The sequence below is a fragment of the Grampus griseus genome (assembly GCF_964374135.1).
Source record: "Grampus griseus genome assembly, chromosome: 12".
NCBI lineage: Eukaryota > Metazoa > Chordata > Mammalia > Artiodactyla > Delphinidae > Grampus > Grampus griseus.
Window position 1 is genome coordinate 46,939,784 of NC_139006.1, and position 25,589 is coordinate 46,965,372.

A 25,589-nucleotide genomic window follows, 5' to 3' on the forward strand; every position below is an offset into this window, starting at 1 on the left:
CACACAATACAAGGAGTCTACTCTCTAGATGTATGATTAAAAAGAAAAGAATCACCTAAATTTTCCACCTAAATTTCTTTAGGTAAGACACAATGAAGAGGCCTTGCTTGACCAAACTTTTAATTATTCTCATCCAGGGCTGACACCCACAACTTTTGATTAGTAAAAACATGTGAAATAAGAAATGGAGCTATTAGTCAAAGGTACAAAGTTTCGGTTGTAACTGATGAATAAGTCCTAGAGACTAATGTATAGCATAGAGCCTATACTTAAAAATACTGTATTGTATACTTAAAATTTTGCTAAGAGGTAAGTCTTATGTCAGGTGTTCTTGTCACACACAAAATAACAGTAACAAACAGAAGGGCAGGAGGAAACTTTTAAAGGTGATAAATAGGTTTATGGTATAGATTGTGGTAATGGTTTCATAGGTTTATACTTATCTCCAAACTCAGCAAGTTGCATACATTAATTATGTACAACTTTTTGTATGTCAAAAAAAATTTTAATGTATAGTAAACCCTTAGTCTAATAAATTTTGACAATATTTTTCTTCATCTTCCCTTTTCCTCTCAACTGTTACAATCTGCTATGGATTCTTCCTCAGAAGATATTTTATGGCTGCTAATGTTTGAAATTTAAGTTGATTTTCTAACTAGCCACTCTTTCTATACACATTTTCTTGGACCCTGGAACTGTCCTCTTTGTGCTGGTCTTTGAATATTCTTTTGAATTGCAAACCAACAACAAAGGCATATGCTGTCAGGATGATCCAAGACCTTCTCTATGCAATACTCTCCCAGGGCCTCCAGAACAAGCCAATGCATGCTGTTGCCACCTTTGCCAACTCTAGCTAGGGAAGGATGTCTCCACTGAAAGAACAAATCAGGAGGTGTTATTGAATATTTTGATAGGAAACTGTGAGCTGTCAGGCAAAGAAAACCTGCTAGTTTGCATAAAATGAAAACTTACTACTGGAGGACCTAAGAGAAAATTTTTAAATTTCATTCCATCTGTTAGTCAATCAAAAATAACTGTATATTGGGCTTCCCTGGTGGCGCAGTGATTGAGAGTCTGCCTGCCGATGCAGGGGATACGGGTTCGTGCCCCGGTCCAGGAGGATCCCACATGCCGCGGAGCAGCTGGGCCCATGAGCCATGGCCGCTGAGCCTGCACGTCCGGAGCCTGTGCTCCACAACGGGAAAGGCCACAACAGTGAGAGGCCCGCATACCACAAAAAACAAAACAAAACAAAAAAACAAAACAAAAAATAACTGTGTATTATATTTTAATGACTAACAAAAGATAAACTTGAAATTTTTGTTTTGTTTTGTTTTTCAACTGTGTGTTTTAAGTTAATGGTTAAGAGTTCAGGCTTTGGAGACAAAGTACTTGAGTTCAAATCCCAGCTTCACCATTTACTAGCTGTGTGTCTTTGGCAAGTTACTTACCTCTTTGCACCTCTCTGGATTATTGTTATAGAGATAATAACATTCCCTACCTCATGAGGTTTCTGTAAAGAAGTTACAAGAATGCACTTGGGACACAGCACTCATAAAGATTTGAAATAAAAATAATTATTACTATTTTTCAATCTTTAAAATGAACTCAAAAAGTTGAGTGGTGACATACAAAACTACTGAAACCATACAAACTCAAAACATCTATATTATCCGATCCTAAGTCCTGTTTTACAGATGCTCAAACAGGCTGAAAAGTAATTTGTCCAGGGCTTCCCTGGTGGTGCAGTGGTTAGGAATCCGCCTGTCAATGCAGGGGACACAGGTTTGAGCCCTGGTCCGGGAAGATCCCACATGCCGCGGAGCAACTAAGCCCGTGCGCCACAACTACTGAGCCTGTGCTCTAGAGCCTGTGAGCCACAACTATTGAAGCCTGTGTGCCCTAGGGCCCGTGCTCCGCAACAGAGAAGCCACTGCAATGAGAACTCCGTGCACCGCAACGAAGAGTAGCCTGTGCTCGCCGCAACTAGAGAAAGCCCGCGTGCAGCAACAAAGACCCAATGCAGGGCTTCCCTGGTGGCACAGTGGTTGAGAGTCTGCCTGCCGATGCAGGGGATATGGGTTCGTGCCCCGGTCCGGGAAGATCCCACATGCCGCAAAGCAGCTGGGCCTGCGTGTCTGGAGCCTGTGCTCCGCAACGGGAGAGGCCACAACAGTGAGAGGCCCGCATACAGCAAAAAAAAAAAAAAAAAAGACCCAATGCAGCCAAAAATAAATGAATAAATAAATAAATTTTAAAAAGAAAAGTAACTTGTCCATCAAAGGTAGAGTTAGGAATTAACTAGGCCAATTCTATTCTTGTGATTCCAAACTGCCACTGTAATATTTCTTTTTCACTAATCTTTTGCCTAACCACAGAACTTGTCCTGTCTACTCTACTCTGCACTGGAAATTCCTCTGAATACACAAGCAAATAGAGATGAATTCATTCAAATCAAATTGTGACTTGTAGCCAAACAAGTAATGAGAATTTGACCAGGTGACTGCAATATTTCAGTTGAGCTCCCTTGGAAAAGGACAGAATGGGAGGCTTTTTTACCCTAAGAGTTCTAACTATGTCATTTCCACCAAGTAAAATAGGGCAGCTAGGTGGCTTTGAGCAAAAAAAATAGTTACTTCCAAATTAGCATGAAAGGAATGATGCTACTGACCCAACCTCCAGTAGGATACGCATGTTAGGGAATGCTGGTAGAACATTAATTACTGTACAAAGAAAATGACCACAATTTACATATCCAGTTTCTATAGGATTTACGGTGCCAAGTGAAAAGAAGTTTTATTTACAAAAGCTAGTTGACCCAACATAAAATAGAAGGAAGTTAAATTGTCTTTACCTTTGCATATTTTATTACCTTATTTCTAGAATAGGATATGCTTAATGTTTTCATAATCACTACTTCCTACTTCCTTTAAAAATCTGACCATAACTAGTTGATAAGTTTTTTAATTGTTTGATAAATTAATTCATATAAATCACAGAAAATGACTTATTCTCCTCCTTGGAGTATATACCTTTAATACTTAAATATCTGCAGACTCAAAAAACAAAGTGAAATTTCATTATCATTAGGTCATAGGTCAGGAGGTGGAGTGTTTAGTGCACGGACACTTTCCTGTCAAATCACATATGTGGCACCTATCTGTCCATATAGGACCATGGATCACACCTGAGATTCAGGTTTCACATTCTGACCAATTGACCTAATGCATCTAGTCTCTAAGAAATAAAAGTAAATAAAATGTTCCATAGAAATTCCATCATCTTTTTATTCCTGAAGCCTAGAATAAAAATTGTCCTCTGATTTAAACAAAATTTTTGGTTTTAGATGGCTTATTCATACTTCTAAAGTGAAAATCCGAGTTATAAAGGACAATAAACCATACTCCACAGACTTGAGATTCCTATTATTGAAAATTCCAAGGTCCAAACAATGGAAACTCACAATGGCACTTTTATGAACCATAAAACAATTCTTCCATATGACCCTTCACATGGATTTTTCTTTGTTCAACAAGTTTTCCCTGTAATACTGCTCTGCTTAACTTGTTGGCATAAATTTACTGATTACTTCAGATGAATGTTCTAATCCTAAAGTTAAGGAAGAAGTACAAGGATACACTCTCTTCTTCTTTCATACCCACAGGAGAGTTAGTCACAAGAAGTCTTTGTTGGCTGACTTACCTTTATTGTAGCTGAGTCTGCGTGAAATGGGTGTGACTCTCTCCAAAGATATGAATCATTCAGACATTGTTTCAGTAGAAGTTAAGAGAGGTCCACCTAAAAAAATGTTATAGCAAATTAGCAGACAATTCCCTTGTAAAATAAGAGGTCTGCTTTCAAGGCATATAGTAATGTTCATAATAAACACTATGATTTTAAAAAAATCTTTAACCACAAATGTCCTCAGACCAGCTGGTAAGGGTTACTGTGATCGTTAAAACTAAAGTTATCAGGAGCAATTTTTTTCCCACTGCCTTTTTTGTATCACAGTTTTGCTTAACTCGTTTGATAATGTTTGAACACATTTCTGTCTAATAAAATCTCTAAATGGGAACTAGACGAGGTGATGAAACTCAAACTAGGTCTACCGCAAAAAAAAAAAAAAAAAAAAAAAAAACCAAAGTACAGTTCAAGCAAAACGGATTTAAGAACACTTTCCTGAAATGCTCACATACCTGGGACTTTTTTTTTTTTTTTTTTGCGGTACGCGGGCCTCTCACTGTTGTGGCCTCTTCCGTTGTGGAGCACAGGCTCCTGACGCGCAGGCTCAGCGGCCATGGCTCACGGGCCCAGCCGCTCTGCGGCATGTGGGATCCTCCCGGACCGGGGCACGAACCCATGTCCCCTGCATCGGCAGGCGGACTCTCAACCACTGCTCCACCAGGGAAACCCTACCAGGAACATTTTGATTTTCTTTCTTATGATATCTGAAAGACTGCTTCAACTCTATTTCCTGGGTGTGTACAGATGTAACTGAGTTAATTAAATTATTATTTATCATATTAAAAGATTTTCAATTGCTTATACTATAAAAGTAAAGTTACATAGAAGTAATTTGCATTTGTAATGTCAAATTTGGGATTCAAGAGTAACAATATCATAACTTTTGCTCAGCAGGGTAGTAGTTCCCAATATTTCTTCTGTGTAGTACGTGTGACAAACGACATTCACAAGCTCACACCCTCCCATGGACAAGCTCACCCTCAGGCTCCATTTGCCTCCCCCGCTGGAATCAACCCTTTCTCCACCCAAGGGGGATGTCAAAAATGCAAGTAAGTAACATCATTAAGGAATAACTTTAAATGTGCTCTAATGATTTTAACAAGTAAATCAATCACAAATTTCAGAACTTGATAATTAATAAGCTACTGCATCGACTTGCATGGCACAAAAGTTTTTTAAAAACCACCAACAACGTTAGTTTTGAAAGTAAATTAAAATCAGTTAATTTCTTTGAATCCTTGTTTTTTCTTTAACATGGAAATTGTTATTTATTTTTGAAATTTTGCTTCTCTCTACTACAGTATTTATAATCATCAGTCAGATCATTTTGAAAAGGTCTTTAAAGCCAGTATTTTACTTCCACCTTTGCTCTCCAAAGCCATTGCATCGCTTCTATTTCACTTTTTCCTGATATGCAAGAATGTCACTTGTCTACGTGCAAATGAATGAAGTAACCGCCGAGAAACCAGTATTCTTTTCTGTCTTCTGAGGGGTTTTTTGGTGGATCTCCCTAGGCTCATTAGTCACATTTGGGTCAGCATGATGGTTTCTGTCTGACACTCTCGGTAAACACTCTTGTGCTGCCCGTAAGCCCTACAAGTCCTGTCACACAGTCCAGGGCTGCTATTAGCAACCAAACTCTCCTCCTCTCTTCCCCAGCCACTGCTACTTCCCTTATCTTTCCAAGAATTCCTATAAACAAACCCTAGGGTGAAATCAAAGCTAGAGATTTATTCTGAAATTTTTTTCAGAAAACGTAGGTGGAGAGATAAAATCAACATTGTAATGAATGCTAACTTTGTTCACCTCCAGAGGGAAAAGGGATTTTCCATATTGTTTATGGTTTCTGGTTTCGCACTTTGCTCCCCCTGTAAGGAAGGGCGTCTTGAAAAAGAGAAAGAACACAGAAATGTTCTCCACTGGCCTCTAAACGCCTCAAACTTTATACCATTCGGGAAGCCTTGGCAGGCCCACCTGTGATAAAATTGTGAGGTAGGGGGATTTTGCCCACAGTGAAGCAGGCCTCCCAGCACACCCACACCTCAGTTTGGTGACATTTACTCATGTCCTTCCAGGAATATAATGCTCTCTTCTCTTTTCCCCTTTACCCTCATTTTACACACACACACACACACACACACACACACACACACCCCTATCCTCCAAAATAACCTTGAAAATATTGGGTTGGCCAAAAGGTTTGCTCGGTTTTTTCCCTAAGATGGCTCTAGTAGCACTTAGTTGTCTTTAACTTCATTGAAACAATTTTGTTAGATTGTGTGTGACAGCTGTCATATCAGCGTGCATTTAAAAAAACACTTGTGCTCGCTTTGGCAGCATATATACTAAAATTGTAACAATACAGAGAAGATTAGCATGGCCCCTGCGCAAGGATGACACACAAATTCGTGAAGCGTTCCATATTTTTTGATTCACTTTGTTATACGGCAGAAACTAACACACCATTGTAAAGCAATTATACTCCAATAAAGACGTTAAAAAAATTTAAAAAGGGGCTTCCCTGGTGGCGCAGTGGTTGAGAGTCCACCTGCTGATGCAGGGGACACGGGTTCGTGCCCCAGTCCGGGAGGATCCCACGTGCCGCGGAGCGGCTGGGCCCGTGAGCCATGGCCGCTGAGCCTGCGCGTCCAGAGCCTGTGCTCCGCAACGGGAGAGGCCACAACAGTGAGAGGCCCACGTACAGCAAAATAAATAAATAAATAAATAATTAAAAAATTAAAAATAATAATAATAAAAAATTTAAAAAGACTTATCAAAATTGGTGAATTTTTGTGTAGCCATTTCATTATTGAAGGTGGAAGAAAAAAAGCAACATTTTTGGCGTATTATGCTTTATTATTTCAAGAAAGATAAAAACGCAATCAAAACGCAAAAGAAGATTTGTGCAGTATATGGAGAAGGTGCTGTGACTGATCGAATGTGTCAAAAGTGGTTTGTGAAGTTTTGAGCTGGAGATTTCTCACTGGATGATGCTCTACCGTTGGGTAGACCAGTTGAAGTTGATAGTGATCAAATCAAGATATTAATTGAGAAAATCAATGTTATACCACGTGGGAGATAGCCGACATACTCAAAATATCCGAATCAAGCACTGAAAATCATTTGCACCAGCTTGGTTATGTTCATCGCTTTGACGTTTGGGTGCCATATAAGTTAAGCGAAAAAACCTTCTTGACCATACTTCCACATGCGATTCTCTACTGAAACTTGATGAAGACGTTCCATTTTTAAAACAATCTGTGACGGGCGATGAAAAGTGGATACTGTACAATAACGTGGAACAGAAGAGATCGTGGGGCAAGTGAAATAAACCACCACTAACCACACCAAAGGCCGGTCTTCATCCAAAGAAGGTGACGTTGTGTGTACGGTGGGATTGGAAAGGAGTCCTCTATTATGAGCTCCTTCCAGAAAAGCAAACGATTAGTTCCAACAAGTACTGCTCCCACTTACTCCAACTGAAAGCAGCACTCAATGAAAAGCGTCTAGAATTAGTCAACAGAAAATGCATAATCTTCCATCAGAATAACTCAAGACCACATGCTTCTTTGATGACCAGGCAAAAACTGTTACAGCTTGGCTGGGAAGTTCTGATTCATCCGCCATATTCACCAGACATTGCACCTTCGGATTTCCATTTATTTCAGTCTTTACAAAATTCTCTTAATGGAAAAAATTTCAATTCCCTAGAAGACTGTAAAAGGCACCTGGAACAGTTCTTTGCTCAAAAAGATAAAAAGTTTGGGGAAGATGGAATTATGAAGTTGCCTGAAAAATGGCAGAAGGGTGAATACGTTGTTCAATAAAGTTCTTGGTGAAAATGAAAAACGTGTTTTATTTTTACTAAAAAACCAAAGGCACTTTTTGGCCAACCCAATATATTCACTATTCTTTCATTCACATGTTCCACTAGTATATAATGAAGACCTACAATGGATCAGGCACTGTTTAGGTGCTGAATACATAGCAATTCATAGAGAAAAACACCAGCCCTCATGAAGTTTACATTCTAATGAATGGTGACAGATAATAAGTAAATGCACAGTCTTTTAAATTGTGATGTGCCAAGAAGAAAAATGAAGTGGGAAAGGGCGATGGGGAGCCCTGGGGGTGGGAACAATTATAATTTTTATATGGGTGGTCAGAGAAGATCTCACTGATAAGGTAATATTTGAGGGGAAAAAAGTGAAGAGTGAGGAAACCTGGTACATGTCTGGAGCAGAACCTTCTCAGGAAAAGGAACAGAGAGTACAAGGACTCTGAGGTGGAGCATGCTTGGTGTATCTGTGGTGTCATGTTGTGATGTAAATAACTGATAAGAGATTAGCATGCCACCCTCCCAGGAATATGCATGTATCAGCCGAGGGAACCTTCAGCTAAAGGATTTCAGACCTTAGCCAGTAGGAGGGAGAAGCATTCTGATGGGCCATGAAGACCTTGCTGAGGTTTTCTAGACAATCGTTGCTTTGTACACACCTCAATTCAGCATTATTATAGCCTCATCACCTTGTAAAACTAGTGTATGATTTATTTCGAAAAAAAATCTCTGACGACGTTGGTTCAGCACTCTACTTAGACCTAAGGATAGACAATTCTGTTTTCTTTGCTGAGCCAAATCTCACTTTGCAACTGTAGTGTCTTCCTCTAATTCTCTGGTCTGTGAACACTGCTGACAATTTCATTAAGTCATTTTGGTTCGGGGCTTTGCATCTGAGGAGTCGGTCCTCGTCTACAGACTCACGAGGAGGAGCCTCTGGGAAACAGCTCAGCTAGAGCCTGTGACTCACTGCGTGCGGCTCTCTATCAGGCAGGGTGTTGGCGGTGACTGTTCACCAAAGATAAGCTGGCTTCTTTGTGCTAGACCACGGGGCTGGCAGTCTACTGGGCTTGATTATTACTCTGTAAGTTCTAGCTCAGAAAGGTAGCAAAGCTTTTCCCACCCTGTTGTTAGAGGCCCCACCCCCCAAATCAGCCAGTGCTGTTCTCTTACTGCCTAAGGCAGAGGCCGCTCTTGGCCCAGCTAACTGGAGAATCCATGAAAATTTCAACATCCTGACACCTAGTGTCTGTGATGTCCCTCTTGCCTTGGCCTCTATGGAAAAAGACCATGATTCCTTCTCCAGGACAAAGGGGAAGGATGATCCTCTCCCATTTCTCCACTCCTAGTGTGATACACTCTCTTCTCAACCTGACCCTGAACTCCTCCAGCTTTGCCTTGTCCATGTCCTTCCTGCCACATTCAACTCCCGAGATACTATATCCCAGACACTTTGACCTCTTAATTATCAGCCAGGCCACTGTGAAACTCTGACTCACACCCACCATCTGCTACCCCTCTCCAGCTCTTGGGCTGCAGTTGGGGGAAACAGACAAACACCCACCAACACACGTGCATGTGTGTATGTGCACATGTATGCGTGTGCATCACACACACACACACACACACACACACACAATCCCGGACCAACATTTTCTGACCAGATCCACTATTAATCCATCCAGAGTGGATATTTCAAACACCTTCCCCCTATAACTCTCCTTTTCCACTTGTAATTAGTTCCTTCCATGTGGGCTTGGTTCAACAAACCTTTTTCTTTTTTTTCCCTTAAGGTAAAGTAGCTTTATCTTTTCTTAAAATTTAATTAATTTATTTTTTATACAGGTTATTAGTTATCTATTTTACACGTATTAGTGTATATATGTCAATCCCAATCTCCCGATTCATCACCCCACCACCCCACTTCACCCCACTTTCCCCTCTTGGTGTCCGTACGTTTGTGCTCTACATGTGTCTAACAAATCTTTATTGATCATCTAATATGTGCTGGACACGAGGGGCTGGGCCCACTATGAATATGATATGGCCTCTGCTCTTAAAGAAGTAACAATCTTGAGAAAGGAAAACAATCGAAGTAGCAGACAGGAATGAACTAACCATAAACCACAGTGTGACTGCTGCTATGTAGGTTGTGTGAGTCACTTTGAACACAGCCACAGAGAATGAAAGGAAAGTTAAGTACAATAATTGGAGAGAATGAAAAAAGGAGAATTGAGGATGACTCTCAGGTTCCTGGCTTGGGTGGCCAAGTTGACAAGGCATATGAGGAAGTAGCAAGCTTGAGCTGGAGAGGTATAGAGGGATAGGGAAATCTTTTTTGTCAGTATGCTGAATTTGATATCCTTACAAAAGTATTATGGTAGTTCGATGTCCCTATGAAATGTCCAAATGGTAATGGCCCATGTTAGAAGCTCAGAAGAGAAAACTGATGGATCTGCACAACGGGAGTGGTTACAGAGTCGTGCTAGGTACCAAGTAAGAAGAAAAGATGGAAAGGACTCAAAAGGCATAAACACTTAACAGGTTGGCAGAGAATAAGAAATGTATTGAGAAAGAATAGTCGAAAAGAAAGAAAATTAGGTGACTTTTTGCCTCCTAAATCTACCTGCAAATATGTTCTCATTTCAAACTACTTGCTGGACTTTTCTCATTGGATATTGCTCTAATATCTCAAATTCAATTTTCACACACACAAAAAAGTCTTTACTTCTGACTTTCCTGTTTGTGTCAACGTTATGAAAAAAAAAATGCTTTTTTCTCAGATAAATCTGAAACCCCTGACTCTTCACCAACAGCCTTTATGCTTTGAGTTACTCTGTCCTGACAGGTTCAATGTCTCCTTCACAACTATTCATCCTTTAAGAATCAGCTCACCACACCACTCCACCCCAACCTCACGGTCCAAAGCATGAGTTAGGTACTCTCTTCCCTACGTTTGCTTTATACCGTGCAAATAGTTCTACCACTGCACTTATAACAGTCTACGTTAGGTATAGCTATACTATTTCATAAGCATCTATTTTTGTTTCTTGGATTACTTATCTTTGTATTGACAGTAAAATGCAAATTAAATATTTGGTGAACAGAGACAAACTAAATGTTGAACAAATGAACAAATGAGTGGAACTAAACCAGAAAACAAACTCCTCCTCTTTTCGCCCTTCTCCCTTGACCTAGATACGTGTCATAGTTTTTCCTGTATCCACATACCCTTTATTTTTTTTGTTTTTTAAATTGAGATATAGTTTATGTACAATATTATACAAGTTACAGGTGTGCCATATAGTGATTCACAATTTTAAAGGTTATGCTCCATTTATAGTTATTATAAAATATTGGCTATATTCCCTGTTTCACATACCCTTTATTAATCAACATTCTATGAGAAAGCTTCTTGACTGTCATAACCAGTTTTTGTTGGTCTTTATGAAAACTTTTTTTTAACATTTTTGTTTTAGATAATACTAAGAGATGATTCTAATAAGCTAATCACCTGTGTGTACATGTGAAACAAAGTATGCTGGGAAACATAACCCAGATAGATATTTTGAATATATCTAGATGTTAAAGCTAATTATTTGCACAAAGTATGTTTTTTTAACTGATGCATTATAAGTATGTGTCTTAAAAGTACATTTACCATAATGTTCAACAACTTAGGGGGAAAAACCTGCAAGTTAAACCTTTCACATCTTGTTAACACTTCAATTTACTTTAAAGCAATCAGCACTTCATTGGGAATGGCATTTGTTCTTGTGCAAAGAGATTTATGAAATAGATTGACTCTCATGCCAGCAGAAAAAAGTCAGGAGCTAGAGAACTAGCTGTGTATGCTGTGACTTCCAACAAGTCCCTTCAACTCACTGAGTCATAAGTTTCAGAAGGAACTAATTCAAGAATGACATACTATGGCATTGGATTGTACACGTATTGACATCTTCTCTCAAAGCCTTACAATAAATGTCTTATAGAGGAATACTTTCCTGAAATTGCCTTTGACAGCCTCCAGGGGAGAGTAAATAATCCAACAGAAATAAAATTTGCATTAGCTTTTCTCATTCTGGAAGCTACAATTATCTTCATTACTAAACAGAGATCAAACTCTAGATAATGAGGCATAAATAGGTGCCTATAGGAGTCAGTTGCAAGAGCACTAATTTTAGGTAGGACTTATGTATAGTTTCCAGGGATGATTTGTGAGTGTTTTGGAAAAGCCTGCCTTGTTTAATTTGTAGCTTTCCCAGTAGTGATGGGGAATGAGAATTATCACCAACGGTGCTACCAACCACACCTAACTCAAGAGAAAGGAGTGGAAACTAGAAGACATTCTTCCCTCCTGACTCAGCTACGTAACCAACGTTTATTGAGAGTCCATCATGGTACTCAGCACTGTTCTAGTCACTGGAAACAGTGGGAAACTAAGCAGACACTCCTCCTAGATACTTTGTCCTCAGTTTAGCCACTGATACTTAAGTAACACTATGAGAAAAGTCACTCTGCATTTACTCCCTAAACAGAGGAAAATGTGGTTCTCAGCTCAAAGAGGGAGTGGTCCCTGGCAGCTTAGGAAGAAAGGGACTAAGGCAGAGATGTCCATTGTACTGGATCTGGAAAAGTGGCAAGATTAGAACTGGGGAAAGAAGGGTAGGAGATACTGGGGGAGGGAGAGGAAGGCACTTTTAACTACAAAAGGAACTCTGCTATTTTGGCCAACTCTGATGCCAAATGTCTCGTTCTAGTAGCAAATCAACCGTTTATACTTTTATAGGCTCTTCCAATACTTCATTGTCAATAATTAGCCTTTCTTAGAAGTTTCCTAATCTGTTGCTGATTCTAGAGTTTCTGTTTTTTTCGAGAAGAATCCAACTTAATATTTACACTTGCAAAAATAATAACACCACCACCATTTGTTGAACCCGGATGTGCTAGACACTACAGAACGCATCATACAGATTTTCTGATTTAATCTTCACAACAGTCCTATTTGTTGGATGCCATTAATCCCATTTGACAGATCTGGAAACTGAGGCACAGAGAGGTTGTCCAGGTCACACAGCTAAGTAACTATTGCAGAGAGGATTCTGACCTCTAGTGACACTTTGTGTAAGAGATTCTGTAAATCATATCGAAGCGTGTATGTTTCCCTGAACCCCTCTAGAGTTTTCTGCCAGTCGAAGCTAGTTAACAAGGGGCCGAAGAACTGTCCATTTGGATCATGTGTGATTCTTCTAATAACGGCTTCCCCTGAGCCAGACAAGCGGCATACCTGTGGGAAGCACTGAAGGGGCCAGGGGAAGAGGTGAGAAGCCTTCGCGGAGATAACCACCCGACATCCTGCTCCAGAACCTTCGCTCCCGGAGAGCGGGCCACACGCACCCGGCCGCGGTTGAGGACGCGGGTCCGGGCGTCACTCGTCTTTCTCCTCCGCGCCACCTGGGCCTCGCGCACAGTTACAAAGCACTGGACCTTCCGGCGGCCTCGGGCGGCCGGGCCGGCTCACTGGCCGCCGCGGGCCTCGGCTGCAGAGCCGGGCCACACTCCGGCAGGAGCGGGGCGGGGAGGGGAGGACGACGGGGCGGGGCCTGCCATTCCAAGTCCCCATGCCGGGGACGTCACGGCTCCAGGTGCGTGTGCGGCGCGGGGCGGAAGTCCACCGTGCGCCTCCCTCCTCCACGCAGGTCCCACCTCAGCGCGAGCAGCTCGGCCGGGCTCCGGGCTCCCGGTTCCGGGCTCCGTTTTCTCGCTGAGGCCACACCTAGAACTGCGCCTTTGGGCAGGGCCGCGCGGCCGCCGCGGGGGAGGGGACCCTCGGGGCGGGGGCGCCGGGGAGGAGCGGGCGCGCCGGGGAGGAGCGGGCGCGCGCGGAGACGCGGGGAGCCGGCGGCGCCGAGTGGTGCTGGCGGCCCGAGACGGAGCCTGCGACGGGATGGCGCTGGGCGCGGCGGGTTCGCTGCTGCTTCTCCTGGTAAGTGCGGGGAGCAGGGGCGCGGAGCCTCGGGCGGGCCTGGGCAGCTGCGGGCGCCCGGCCCGCGCCCCGACCTGCCCGCTTCCGCCGGGCAAGGATCGGCCCGCCCGGCGCTCCCTCTTTGTGCCCCGAGGTGGGAAAGGGCCGAGCAGGCGGCGGCGAGCGCGGACCCTGCGGCTCCGCTGGGAAGGAGCGGGCGTGGGAAGCTGGCTGAAGTTCCGTTTTTCTTACCGCCACGCGCAAGCCCTGGCGCGTTTCTGTATCTGCGATCCGCGGGTGTAGTGAGCCCTGGAGCGGGGACCTTTCCTGGAGGTCGAGAGCTTTGTCCGGAGTCTCCTCAGACGGCAACATGGAGGCGGTGGGAGCAGCGGCCGCGCCTCCTCCCCGGGGCTCCCGCCACCCGAGCGCGGCAGTGACCTGGGGAAACACCTGTATTCCTAGACTGCAGGAAGGGGCCCCAAATAGTTTCTTTAATGTATTTTACAAAGTGTAATTTTTTGGTTAAAGCCACGTTACTTTCGAAATCACCCACATATAGTCTGAACTTAAAGTTCCCAAAGTTGGTGTTTTAAAACAGTCGCCTAGTATTAAAGGTAATGAACATATGTAATAGTTTTAAGAGTTTTTTCATTTTAAAAGATTACACAAAATCGATATGCAGCGCCACAGTCAAACGGGATTTTCAGAGGTTCTTAAAGGAACTGGCAAACAGTGTTCCATCTCTCGATCTGCATTTCTTACGCCTGGCTTCTACATTCAGATGGATTTTTAAATATGTTTGTTTTGTTTGTTACAGGAATTGTACATAATTAAGAAATGTATCTGCTTTATAAGGGTTTGCTAGATGGGTTTTGATAAAATGACAGTTGTCCTGTTCATATAGGCGTGCATTCACCTTCCAGAGACTTAACACATGTATGTTCACAGAGATTAGGTACAAAATCATACTGCTTTCTTATATAATGGTGAAAATAAAAACTACAAGTACATTCTCTGTATTGAAAGCGCTAACTTCCGAAAGATTGCCTTCTCTCTATCCCAGAATTACAATGAAAGAGGGAAAATATTTTTTTTTCCTATATCTCACACAGGAAGAAACATGACTAATGAAATCTAGGGATTTCAGTGAACTCTCACTTGCGTGCTATTTAGGACCTGCGGACCTTTGGCACACCAGTTAATTTTCATGCTTTTTATCCATTTCATTTTGCCTAAATCATTGAGGTAATTTTCAATTCAAGTTTATTTTGTTAATAAAACTTTTCAAAGATAATTTGTGGTTTCCTTTTTGGCCTCCAGAGTAGCAAAGCAACTAGTTCCCTCATCATGGTACTTCCAGACTAAGGAGATTACAAAACTAGCATAGCACCTAGCTTAGTTTGAGGGTTAAATATAAAATCCTAGAAAAGAAATTGCCTTTGTTCTCAAGTGATATAACAAGCAGGCCAATTCAAGTACATTTACAGAGAAATAGGTATATAATTTAGGCATAATTTTTACTTTATCAATTCAGTATTTTTACTTTATTGAGCAGCGATTGACTGCTCCTTTGAAAAGTGATTCTAACTAACTGAATAAGCAAAATTCTTGGACACTTCTTTGTATTTTCTGCAATACTTGCACGATATGTATTTTGAGTATGTTTATTTTTGGTCAAAGAACAGTGGGCATTTTGCGCACTGATGTGTTTGAAGTTGGAAGTATAGATTTTAGTGAAGAATATTTGAAAGCAGCTATGCTGACAGAAGTACTTCTCCAGGACACAGCTCTTTTATAGAAGGTAATAGAAATTGTAGTGCGTACGGGTCAGAGTTCAGTTGTAGATCACAGGATTCACTCTAGCTAGTTAAAGCAGGAAGATATTTATTTCAGGGCATTGTGTTGATTGCATCCGTGTGGCGAGGACTGAGGAAACACTCCATTTTGAGCTGTCAGTGACTTCAGAGCCATCCATCCAGCAGAGCCTAAGCCCTTAGGGAGCTGCTGCCTCTCCTGTGATCAGGAACCAACACTGCCACTCGGCAGTGTGGAAACGGCCATGATCAGGGTGCTACTGTTGCTGCCAGCTCCGGAACCATGCCACATTTGCTAGGATGCATACCAACGAAATGTACCAGGACTCTGCATCTTGGTACCCATGAATCTAGTACAGAATCTACTAGATGAACACTAGAACCCAGAGTAAGATAGCTGCAAAAACCCAGCTCCATCCACATCTATGCTTGCCAGCAAGAACAGCAGACACGTAGCTTCTGCTTCACTTCCTTCTTTCACATCTCACGTAGATGCTGGTTGTTGAACCTAAATCACATTCAGAACGTTAGCTGCTGGGAGTCTGATATGTGGTCTCTAGGTTTCCTCTGAAGTTCACGGAGATAAACCAGAAGCGAGATGTTGAGTGGCACCCACATAGCTATCACACAGATAGAGCCAACTCTATCAAAATGGGAAATAGAGGTAATATTGTAAATAAAGTCAGAGAACCTTTCCTCACCAAGAGTTCTTTACCTGGCATTTACCGACTCCCAGATGGTCCATAGATAGAATTCAGAAGGTCCTTAGACATGGCTGGGAATAAATTACATACCTGTTCTCACTAATGTTTAACTGAAATTTAACATTTCTTTAAATTATGTGTAGGAAAGACACTGCAATAGCATAGCAGTACTTGTGACTTTAGACAATAGAATTCACAGATATTTTCACATAATACTATAGGTATCTTAAAATACCATTTTTCTCATCATTAATAGACTTTCTGCTATATTTTATTACTTAATGTGTTGATAATGAAGTACATGACATGACTGCATCACAAATTGGTGTTTTTTAAAAAATTCTGATAACTATTTCAATGTAATTGAGTTCATTCATAATTCGATGTTTTTTATTTTATAAATTTAAAAACATTATTCTGAGAAGAGGTCCACAGGCTTCAACACCCTGCTAAAGAGGGCACTTGAAGAGATTTTCTGGTGGTTGCCTCAGTTTTGCCTTTGACTAATTAAGCTTGTCCTTCAAAATCAAACTGCATTTTAAAGATTAAGTGGGAGCAAATTATACTGTGAGCGGTTGTGTCTACTCATATGTTAGTTTGTTAGGGCTGCTATAACGAAGTACCAAAACCTGGGTGGCTTAAAACAGAAATTTATTTTCTCACAGTTCTAGATGCCAGAAGTCTGAAATTAAGGTGTGGGCTGAAACCTACAGGTTTCCTTCCTTGCCTCTTCCTGGGATTGGGTGGTTGACCACCAGTCTCTAGGATTCCTTGCCTTGTCGGTACACACTCTAGTCCTCTGTCTTCACGTGGCATTCTTCCTGTGTCTTCATATCGACTTCCCTCTGTGCATGTCTGAGTCTGTGTCCAGATTTCCCTTTTCCATAAAAACACTCGTCCTGTTGGATCAGGGCTCACACTAATAACATCAAACTTGGTTAAATCTGCAAAGACCCTGTTTCCAAGTAAGGTCACATTCGGAGATACTGGGGGTTAGGACTTCAATATATCTTCTTTTGAGAGACACAATTCAGCCCATAACAAGTAGGTTCAACTATCTATAAATTATCAACAACTTTGGAGTTATGCTTAAGGTTCTAATATGCAACTGGATAACAGATTTTAGAATAAACTCAAGTGTAAGTGAGATGGTAAATATTGAAACTTATAAGAATAATCAGTTATATTCAGGGATTTTAGAAATGTATGATTTCACATTTGTTTTTGTTTCTAAAAAATTAATAGGTAATGGGGAAATGGCAACTCTTAACAGAAGTTTCTTTAATTATAAACTTAGCGGAAAGTACTTTACAAAAAGACATGAGCATTAATTTCATTTACATTCTCCCTGATCATTAGAAATACCTGATGAGCTAAATTAAAATCTCCAAGGTTAAAGTCCAGAAACGTATATCGATAGAAACTTCCCAGTTAATCTAATAATTAGATAGGTGTGAGAGAATTACCAATCTAAATTTTGCAAAATAGTTTATTCATGAATGAAGCATACAAATATTTATATGGAAAAGAAATTACACACTGAATAGGGGTTCATATTTTTAAAACCGCCAAATTGCAGTAAAAGTCAGAAAGCTTAATTGAAATTATAAATGAGCTTTAGATCAATTTTAGCATTTCTCAATCACAGCTTTTTTTCTCTCTTTCATTGTGCCACAGATTTTAACAGCTGATAACACTTTTCAAACATACAGTCCACATATGATGCAAGATTGTTTTCTCAGCTAAGTTTATCTTAAAGTTTCAGATGTATACCACATATGACATTGCACTCTTTTTGTTTACTTCTAATTATTTTAAAATTTACTGAGATTTTTATCATATGCAAAGCTTGATGATTAGGGTGAAGGAAGCTGGAACACCAGGATTTGTACCATAGTCTAATGGTAAGATAAATGATGCCCACAAGAAAATAAACTAGGTAGGAACTAACCCCATATGACCACTATTTAGTGATTCCCTGCTCAGTTCTAAACCGTGTGCTAGACATTGGGAGACCAGTAAAAAGTCAGATGGGTTCTGCCTTCATGGTGCTTACAGTCTAGTAAACAAGTAAATGGCTAAATTCCAAATGGGTGATGGTAAGAAGAGTAATGATAAAAGAACACACAGTGCCATGGAGCCTACAGAAGGAGCTCCAGCACTGAACATCCCAGCTAAGACCTGAGAGTAATTATAAATTAATGAGATGATATGAAGAGAAAGAGGGGGAAGAATGTTCTAGGTAGAGAGAAGAGCATATGCAAAGGCCTGAAGACAAGGATGCATGGTTCCTTGAAAAAACAGGAAGAGTCCATGTAGCTGGAACACAGTATGCAGAGCAGAACGACATGCTGAAAGATGTCTGCAGCCTTCTTGATACCAAGGGAAGCCACAGAAGGCTTAATTGACAAGTGAGTGCTTTTAGGGAGGTGTTCAAATCATAAAATGAAAAGATGAATGTTAGTTGAGTAGGTCAGGAAGGGGTGGAGAAAGAAGAGATGGTAGTCGACTGGGTACAATTTTGCCTCATTATTAAAAAAAAAAAAAAAACTTCCAGAATTTGGGATGCTGTGATCAAAGACGGCAGAAAAGCCCAGACAGTCCTGTGGAGGGAGGGTGCAGCCTGGCAGGAGGGTTGGTTTGGGAACAAGGGTTCTCAAGAAAATGTCGGGGCCCGGGGTGGGGGTGGGGGGAAGGATGTGAAAGGGGCGTTTTGATTGTCACAAGGTGCAGGATGCTACTGGCATTTAGTACTCCAAATGCAGCGTGGCTAAACCTCCAGCAACGAACAGAACCTTCAAGAAAAAATTGGCCACTCAGGAAGACTTTTCCTATCAGAAATGCCAATAGCTCCCCCGCTGAGAAATGGCGATAGGCAAATAGTGAGAGATTCTAATCAGGGATTCATCTTACTTACCTCTGTCTTTTTAAAATGCAAATATCCTCTCAGTTGATTAAGCCTTGATACATTCATTTATTCAGCAAGTATTATTGAGCACCTACTCTGTGCCAAACACTTTTCTAGGTCTTACCTCAAAATCGCACCTTCGTGGGAATTCCTTTCATCAGCCTAGCAGGTGCTGCCTGGCTGAGGGAATGAGAAGGCAGATTTGGGCGGAGACGAGAAGAAAGAGGTCCCATTTCCCCTATTCTAAAATACCTCCATCCCACTACTCTTTCAAGTTCCCTACGATACAAACTAAAAATACACAAATAAGTGGCCCATAAACTCCCTCATGTTGGAGATCCACTCTCCTTACACCCCAAAAGTGCTAACTGGGAAATGGGGCAGGGCGCCTAGCCCAATCGTCATTCTTGTTCTAACACTGTGGATCGGCTCTTCTTTCAAATATCTCCTTCCTTTGCTTCCATAGTACTCTGCTGGGGTTCCTTTCACCTCCGGGAGGCTGCGGTGGTTTTCCCATCCGGCACCGGAGGATATGCTGTACTCAGATCACCAGGAGGCCCAGGAGGTACATGGGGGAGGCAGAGCGTGGCCGGTAACAGCGGTGGCTGAGGGGCGCGCCCCTGGGACCGCGCGGTAAGCCCTGTCCCTTGAGCCGCAGCGCCCTACTCTCGAGCCTGCTGCCTCTTCCCTACGCAGAGCGTTTCCTCAGGATTCTAGCTTAACGTTTCTACAGTTCGTGCTCTGAGAATGCATCCTTCTAACTACTCAATCTCTGATCCCTTTCCCTATCCTCCACACGCAGGGCACTGCCAAGCGCTAACGTCGTCCCCATAAAGACTGTTGCCTCCACCCACCCATCCCGGTGCCATTACCCTATTACGGGCCCTCATCACATCTGCTCTGGCTTATTTAACCTTCAAACTGTCTCCTGCCTCTCACCGTGGAGCACTGCCAAAACAATCTCTCCGAAGCCCTGGGGGCATAGTATCCCTCATCAGAAGCTGATCCTTACAGGATCAGTGAAGATCCTTAGCACAACTTTTTGTCCTTATTTTCTACTCACTACTGACACACGGTCTAGGTGTCAAATTGCACGCCTTCCTGTTCTTTGCCCTCCCTCTGCAAGTTCTGGCCGGTGCGGTCTTTAAAGCAGATCATTTCTTTCCGCCTCCCATCTGCTCCCACACCTAAACCTCTCCGGATTTCTCTAGAAGGAGGTCATTTCTGCCTTTTCTGAGCTCCCCAGAACTGCTTTTGCAACTGCCGTGCACACAATGAATTTCTTCTACCTCTGTTATAGTAACTTATGTACACTTTATCTCTCCTGCTAAACTTCTTTAGAACAGGATCTATGTACCATTTATCTATACTAGCTCAATGCCTTGGACACAGAAGAATCCTTTAAAAACCTAAAAGCTAATGTATCTTTCTATGTTTGGAAAAAGGTGGAATAATAATCTGGATTTCATTTGTTTAGAAGAAACGTTTAACGCTCAGATAGTGTGGTTGGTAAGTTTTTGTTTGACCTTTAACACATTCGGCAATTACTAGGTGTGCTTTCGCTATATGCCAAACAGCCTTCTAGGTGCTTGTGAGCTGTCCCACTATCATGAAGCCTACAGTGGGGGAAAGGAGAATGTAGGGAAACTAATTTGACATTTTTTGAGTACCCACTGTGTGCCAGTAACTGGATTTACTGAATGTTATTAATGGATGAATCTGGGTAGAACCCAAGTCCCCCGACACCAAATGCCTCTCTGTCAATCCAAAGGCATCACTGTGACCTCCTTTACAAGCAGTTTTCTATAGTTAGTCATACATAAGGCCTGAACTTCTGGAACTAGATAATTGGTTCAGTTTCATTACAAGATAGAATCATCCTAGAAAGGAAAAAAAAGGAGAAGAAATGTAAATTGAAATTTGCCTAATTGCACAGTCCTGCAGAAGTATTCTAAACAACTTTCTAAAACCATTGATTTCTCTCACTGTTCAGTTTTGCCAGTCCACTTATTTGAAGCCAATTGAAAATGCCTGTTTTCCACTTTGGACCTTGGAGTCAATTGTTGGTCAGTTTCTGGTAGTTCTTGCAGTTTGACTTACTGACAGGATAGTGCCATCTAGTGATGAAAAAGGACAATTTGAAGTTCTTGGTCTTCTTAAGCTTCTTGGGGGGGCGGGGGAAGAAATCTGGTTTTCTTCATTCTATTTTTTAGTGTAATTTTCAGAAATATATTGCAGCAAAAGGGTGGAAACAGCCCATCATTTTTGTTTAAGAAATTATGTATTATGTAGATGTATCTGAAAAGATGTATTTTACAGATTTGCTTGTATTTTGCCTGATTCCAAAAGCATTTGTAGCAATTATAGAAAACACCAATAAAATGGTAAAGTATTTCAAAAATGATAAATGCTCAGGATCAGTAAATCTTCAGCTAGAAGAAGAGGTATGAACACTGTTTAAAGCAATTTTATTGTAGTTGATTACTACTTGTAAAGTGGAAAATCTTCTTGCGATGGGAATAACTCAGTTGCTGAATTTCCTTATTTGGAACGTATCGTTTCACACATCTCTGTAATTAAGGGCTAATTCTCCAGTCTATGAGTTATGCAGGCTCTCCTTCCCTTTCCTTTGCTACTCTGTGATTTTACACAATTGTTTCAAAAGTGGGGTCTCAGGACCAGCAGCATCAGCATTACCCGGAAACTTGTTAGAAATACAGATTTTTATACCCCACCCCAGCCCTACTGAATCAGAAACTCAGAAGTCTTGTGTTTCAACAAGATGATTCACGTGCCACTCAAGTTTGAGAACCACTGTTTATTAACATCCCTATTAGAAAATAATTGGGAATTGAAAAAGAAGATTAAATATGAAAAAGCCTACTTTTAGCTATTTATTAGCAACTCTGATTTTTTTTTAATGTTTTAGGGGCCAAGGAAATTGACTAAATAAAATAATGTTGACTTTTTTGGGTCTTCTGTTTATTTATCTATGCCAAGTTAAAAATAGGAGCTGTCCATGACTACACAAAAGGCAACTTGAAAGGACAGTTCACAACGTGCTCTAACAACTCAAGTGTAGCACAGCATTGCTAACTCAAGCATTTTAAAATTCTTGGCACCAATAAATGTTTCCAAGGAAAATATCTCCCCCTTTAAAGTTAACGTCAATATGACTCACCCCATATCATATTTATTACATTAAGATTAGCCCAAACATCTAAAGAGCAGGCAAAAGATTATGATCAATTTATAGAATTTATGATCAATTATAGCATTTTTGTCAGACTTAACGTATATAATTTTACTATCTAAAATTCAAATTCAGAGTTGAAAAATTAAAGTTCAAAATATTGCTTTTCTTGATGGTTGAGTTTTTTTAAACAGCAGCCATGAAAACAAACGTATGTTTAAACTAGCTGTTGAGTGAGGCTGCCCTAGGAATTGTACTTATGTGTGGGTCATTTGTAAGTTGGATTTTTTTAAGTTGGGAATTTCTAAATATGGTATAATGTTTAGCCATAAAATAAGAAATTTTATAGACCACCTCTCCTCCTTCAAAAAAAAAGACCAGAGGAAAATAGTATGATAGGTGAAATTCTAACATAAGTCTAACATCAGGTTTATCAGACCTTCTTGTGGATACAGAGTCTACTGAGGACCAGTTCTGTCTATACAATTAGAAAATTCAGGATATGTAATCAGAGGAAATAAACAAGTGGCATCCATGACCTTTATTTTATCTCATTTTATTTCCTTTAAATTATTTTAGCCAAAGCTGGAAACCCTTTAAGAATGGGTTGGGTGTAAGCCAGGGACCTTAAGAGCAATTTCTGATTCTGCATTCTGTACAGTGAAATGGAGAAACAGAATTTGAAAACATTCTGCGTGGTTGGAAGGGTGGGTAGGAAAGGGAAGTAACAGGCTTTTCTGTGATTGTCGGGGGTGGGCGTGAGGTTGAAGAGCAGCAGCGGGCATGTGTTAGGTCACCTCTATTTGGGTACCGAAGATCATCCATTGACCGCCCTGCTAAAGTAGGCTAAAGTTCTTTCTGGCTGAATGGAAACAATAAGGCATGATAATGCCTCAAAGTTAAAACAATATTTTAAACTACTTTGTACCCCTCTACATCTCATCTTCAGTAAGTTATCGATTGGTCTGAGATATTAAAGTTTAAGGGGTCACCTAACCTTGGACTCATAGAATCACAAAAGAAAGCTTCAAAATCCTTTACTTCCGGCCGACAGCCTATTAGCCAGGAAGAACTGTCATCACTGACATGTAAGTCCTCCAGGATTCTGTTTGTTAAATTCATCGAGGTGACTTCAGAGTTGGATGTCTTTTCTAAAGGTGCTGACCTTGGGAATAAAGAGTCATTGATTGACTGTATTTTTTTCAGTGATATTTGACCTTCCCTCATGGCTCTGCCAAAAAAAAAAAAAATTATTTTCTTTCCAGTTACCAAAAAGGCCAGTTTTTACAGGATGCATGGGATCTAATGGTAGAAAAATTTTTAATTTTTTCTGAACTTCAGTAAATTGGGAAAGGTTTTGAAGGATTTTTCTGGTTCATCTAAAAATACTTCTTTGACTACAGAGACTAGAAACTTACCTTTCTTCTTCAGTCTTAAAGGTGTGTCACACATGACATTTTTCTATCACTAAGTTCCTTGTGAGAAAAAAGAATGACAGATTTCATAATTAGGAGAAGCCATAATGGTCACCTTGTCCAGATGTCCTTCCAGTGCTTGAAATCCTTTTACAACATCCCCACAGGACGTCACTCAAACTTACAGAACTGAAAATGTTCAAAGGGAAGTGGGAAGGAGTGGGAATGGAGAACAGAAGACAGAGTGTGTCAATTACTCCATTTATATTGTCTGCAATATGCTACCAGTTTGGAAATTTACATAAATCCGTGGTCCTCCAGAACTTGCATGACCTTCTTGGCCCTAGTTATTACAGTAACTTGCAATCAGAGAAACATGGTCTGAGTTAGGGTTTCTTAACCTTGGCATTTTGCATTTAGAGCCAGATAATGCTTTGTTGGGGGAGGGGCTGTCCTGTGCATTGTAGGATGTTGAGCAGCTTCTCTGGTCTCTACCCAGTACATGCCAGTAGCACTTACTTCCCCCCGCCCCCAACACACGCACTCTGGTTTGATAAGCAAAAATGTCTCCACACTTTACCAAATATCCCAGGTGACCACAGGATGTCACAGGAAAGGGGTGGGGGAATTTGTGTGCACAAAATCTCCCCCAACTGAGAACTACTGTCCTAAATTAAGAATGTGTGCTGTGAGATACACATTCCTAAAGAAACATCCAAATCATTTACTTTAGGAAGGAGTAGTTAAGATCTCAACTATTTCCTTAGTCAAATAAACAAACAGTTCCACAACTGACAAAATGTTGGTACAACTCTCTTGGGTTGTTTGTACCATGAATGTGGAGCAAATATTTCAGTCTATCATGTCTTTATTAAGTGTCTGTGAAAACAGGCTATTGCAATAGCTGCTGTAAAATGCAAACAGCAGGACTATTAGGTAGATGCCAAAAACCCTCAGCTTTAAGGTGCACATCAATTTTGGTAACTTTTTAGTGAAGTGTACTGAATTACTGAATTTTCACAAACCGAACATACCGTGTAACCAGCAACGAGATCAAGAAATATAGCGGCACCCTGACACCGTCTTCACTGGATCCCTCCCCTCTACCACCACCACCTTGACCACGGCGCTCTCATTCCCACCTCCTGGTCTGGCTGTTCCTTTTGCAGGGCTCTACCTGGCTTGCTCCCTCACCCCATTCCCGTCTCTATGCAGATGTAACCTCTTCTGAGAGCCTCCCCACAGTCTTAAATCCCTCTACTACCTTGGCCCTGCTTTAATTTTCTTTACAACTTTTATCACACCCTACTTTTGTCTGTCTCCCCAACATGTAAGAATCCAAGAGGACAGGAACATCGCAGGAGCTTGGGAAATTGAAGGCATGGATAAATCCAGATTTCAGAAATTTTAAGCTGAGGAAAATGCAAGTCTTAGAAATGAGGAAATACCATCATAATTGTATTCACTGAGTGCCTGCTATGTGCCAGTCATTGCAATAAATACATTTATGTATTATTTCTTTTAATTTGTATAATAACTGAACAATGGTACACGTTAGGCTGCTTTCAAATGTAAGCACCAAAACCCAGCTAAAAGGTTAATTAAAAGGAATGTTTAATATCGCATAACAAATGGTCAGGAGATGGGGTGGCTCCACATTTGACCAGTTTCATAACTCAAAGATGTTATGGTTTCAGTTTGTCTTCTCTGCCATTTTATTAGCTTTCTACTCATGGTCACAGATGGCCATTGCGATTCCAAATGTAACATCCTTGCTCAGCAGTCTCCAGAAGCAGGTAAAAAGAGAGGCTATGAATATGTTTTTCTTCTTATGAGAGACAAGTATCTTTTTCCAGATTCTCCTGATATCTCATTGGCCAAATTCTCTTACACGTTGTTACAGACTGAATGTTTGTGTCCCCCGAAAATTCATATGGGATAGTGTTTGAAGATGGGACCTTTGGGAGTTAATTAAGTTTAGATGAACCTTTTGCTACTGAAAAATAAT

At 41.0% G+C, this 25,589-nt stretch overlaps 1 protein-coding gene and 1 long non-coding RNA gene across 3 annotated transcripts in view; one reads left to right on the forward strand and one right to left on the reverse strand.

Annotated features, from left to right (window-relative positions):
* LOC309830764 overlaps positions 1–13,004 on the reverse strand; it is a 234,804-nt gene extending 221,800 nt beyond the window's left edge. For both annotated transcript variants that reach the window (XR_014297534.1, XR_014297535.1), the window contains exons 1-2: positions 12,870–13,004; positions 3,703–3,798 (exon numbers count right to left, since the gene is read on the reverse strand). This is a non-coding gene — a long non-coding RNA (uncharacterized lncRNA). The remainder of the gene's footprint in view (positions 1–3,702; positions 3,799–12,869) is intronic.
* A 525-nt stretch (positions 13,005–13,529) lies between these two features.
* DSG2 (desmoglein 2) overlaps positions 13,530–25,589 on the forward strand; it is a gene marked incomplete at both ends in the record, with an annotated part of 45,307 nt that continues 33,247 nt past the window's right edge. The window contains one exon of the mRNA XM_082668051.1: positions 13,530–13,568. Within this exon, the coding sequence (XP_082524177.1) occupies positions 13,530–13,568 (39 nt within the window). The remainder of the gene's footprint in view (positions 13,569–25,589) is intronic.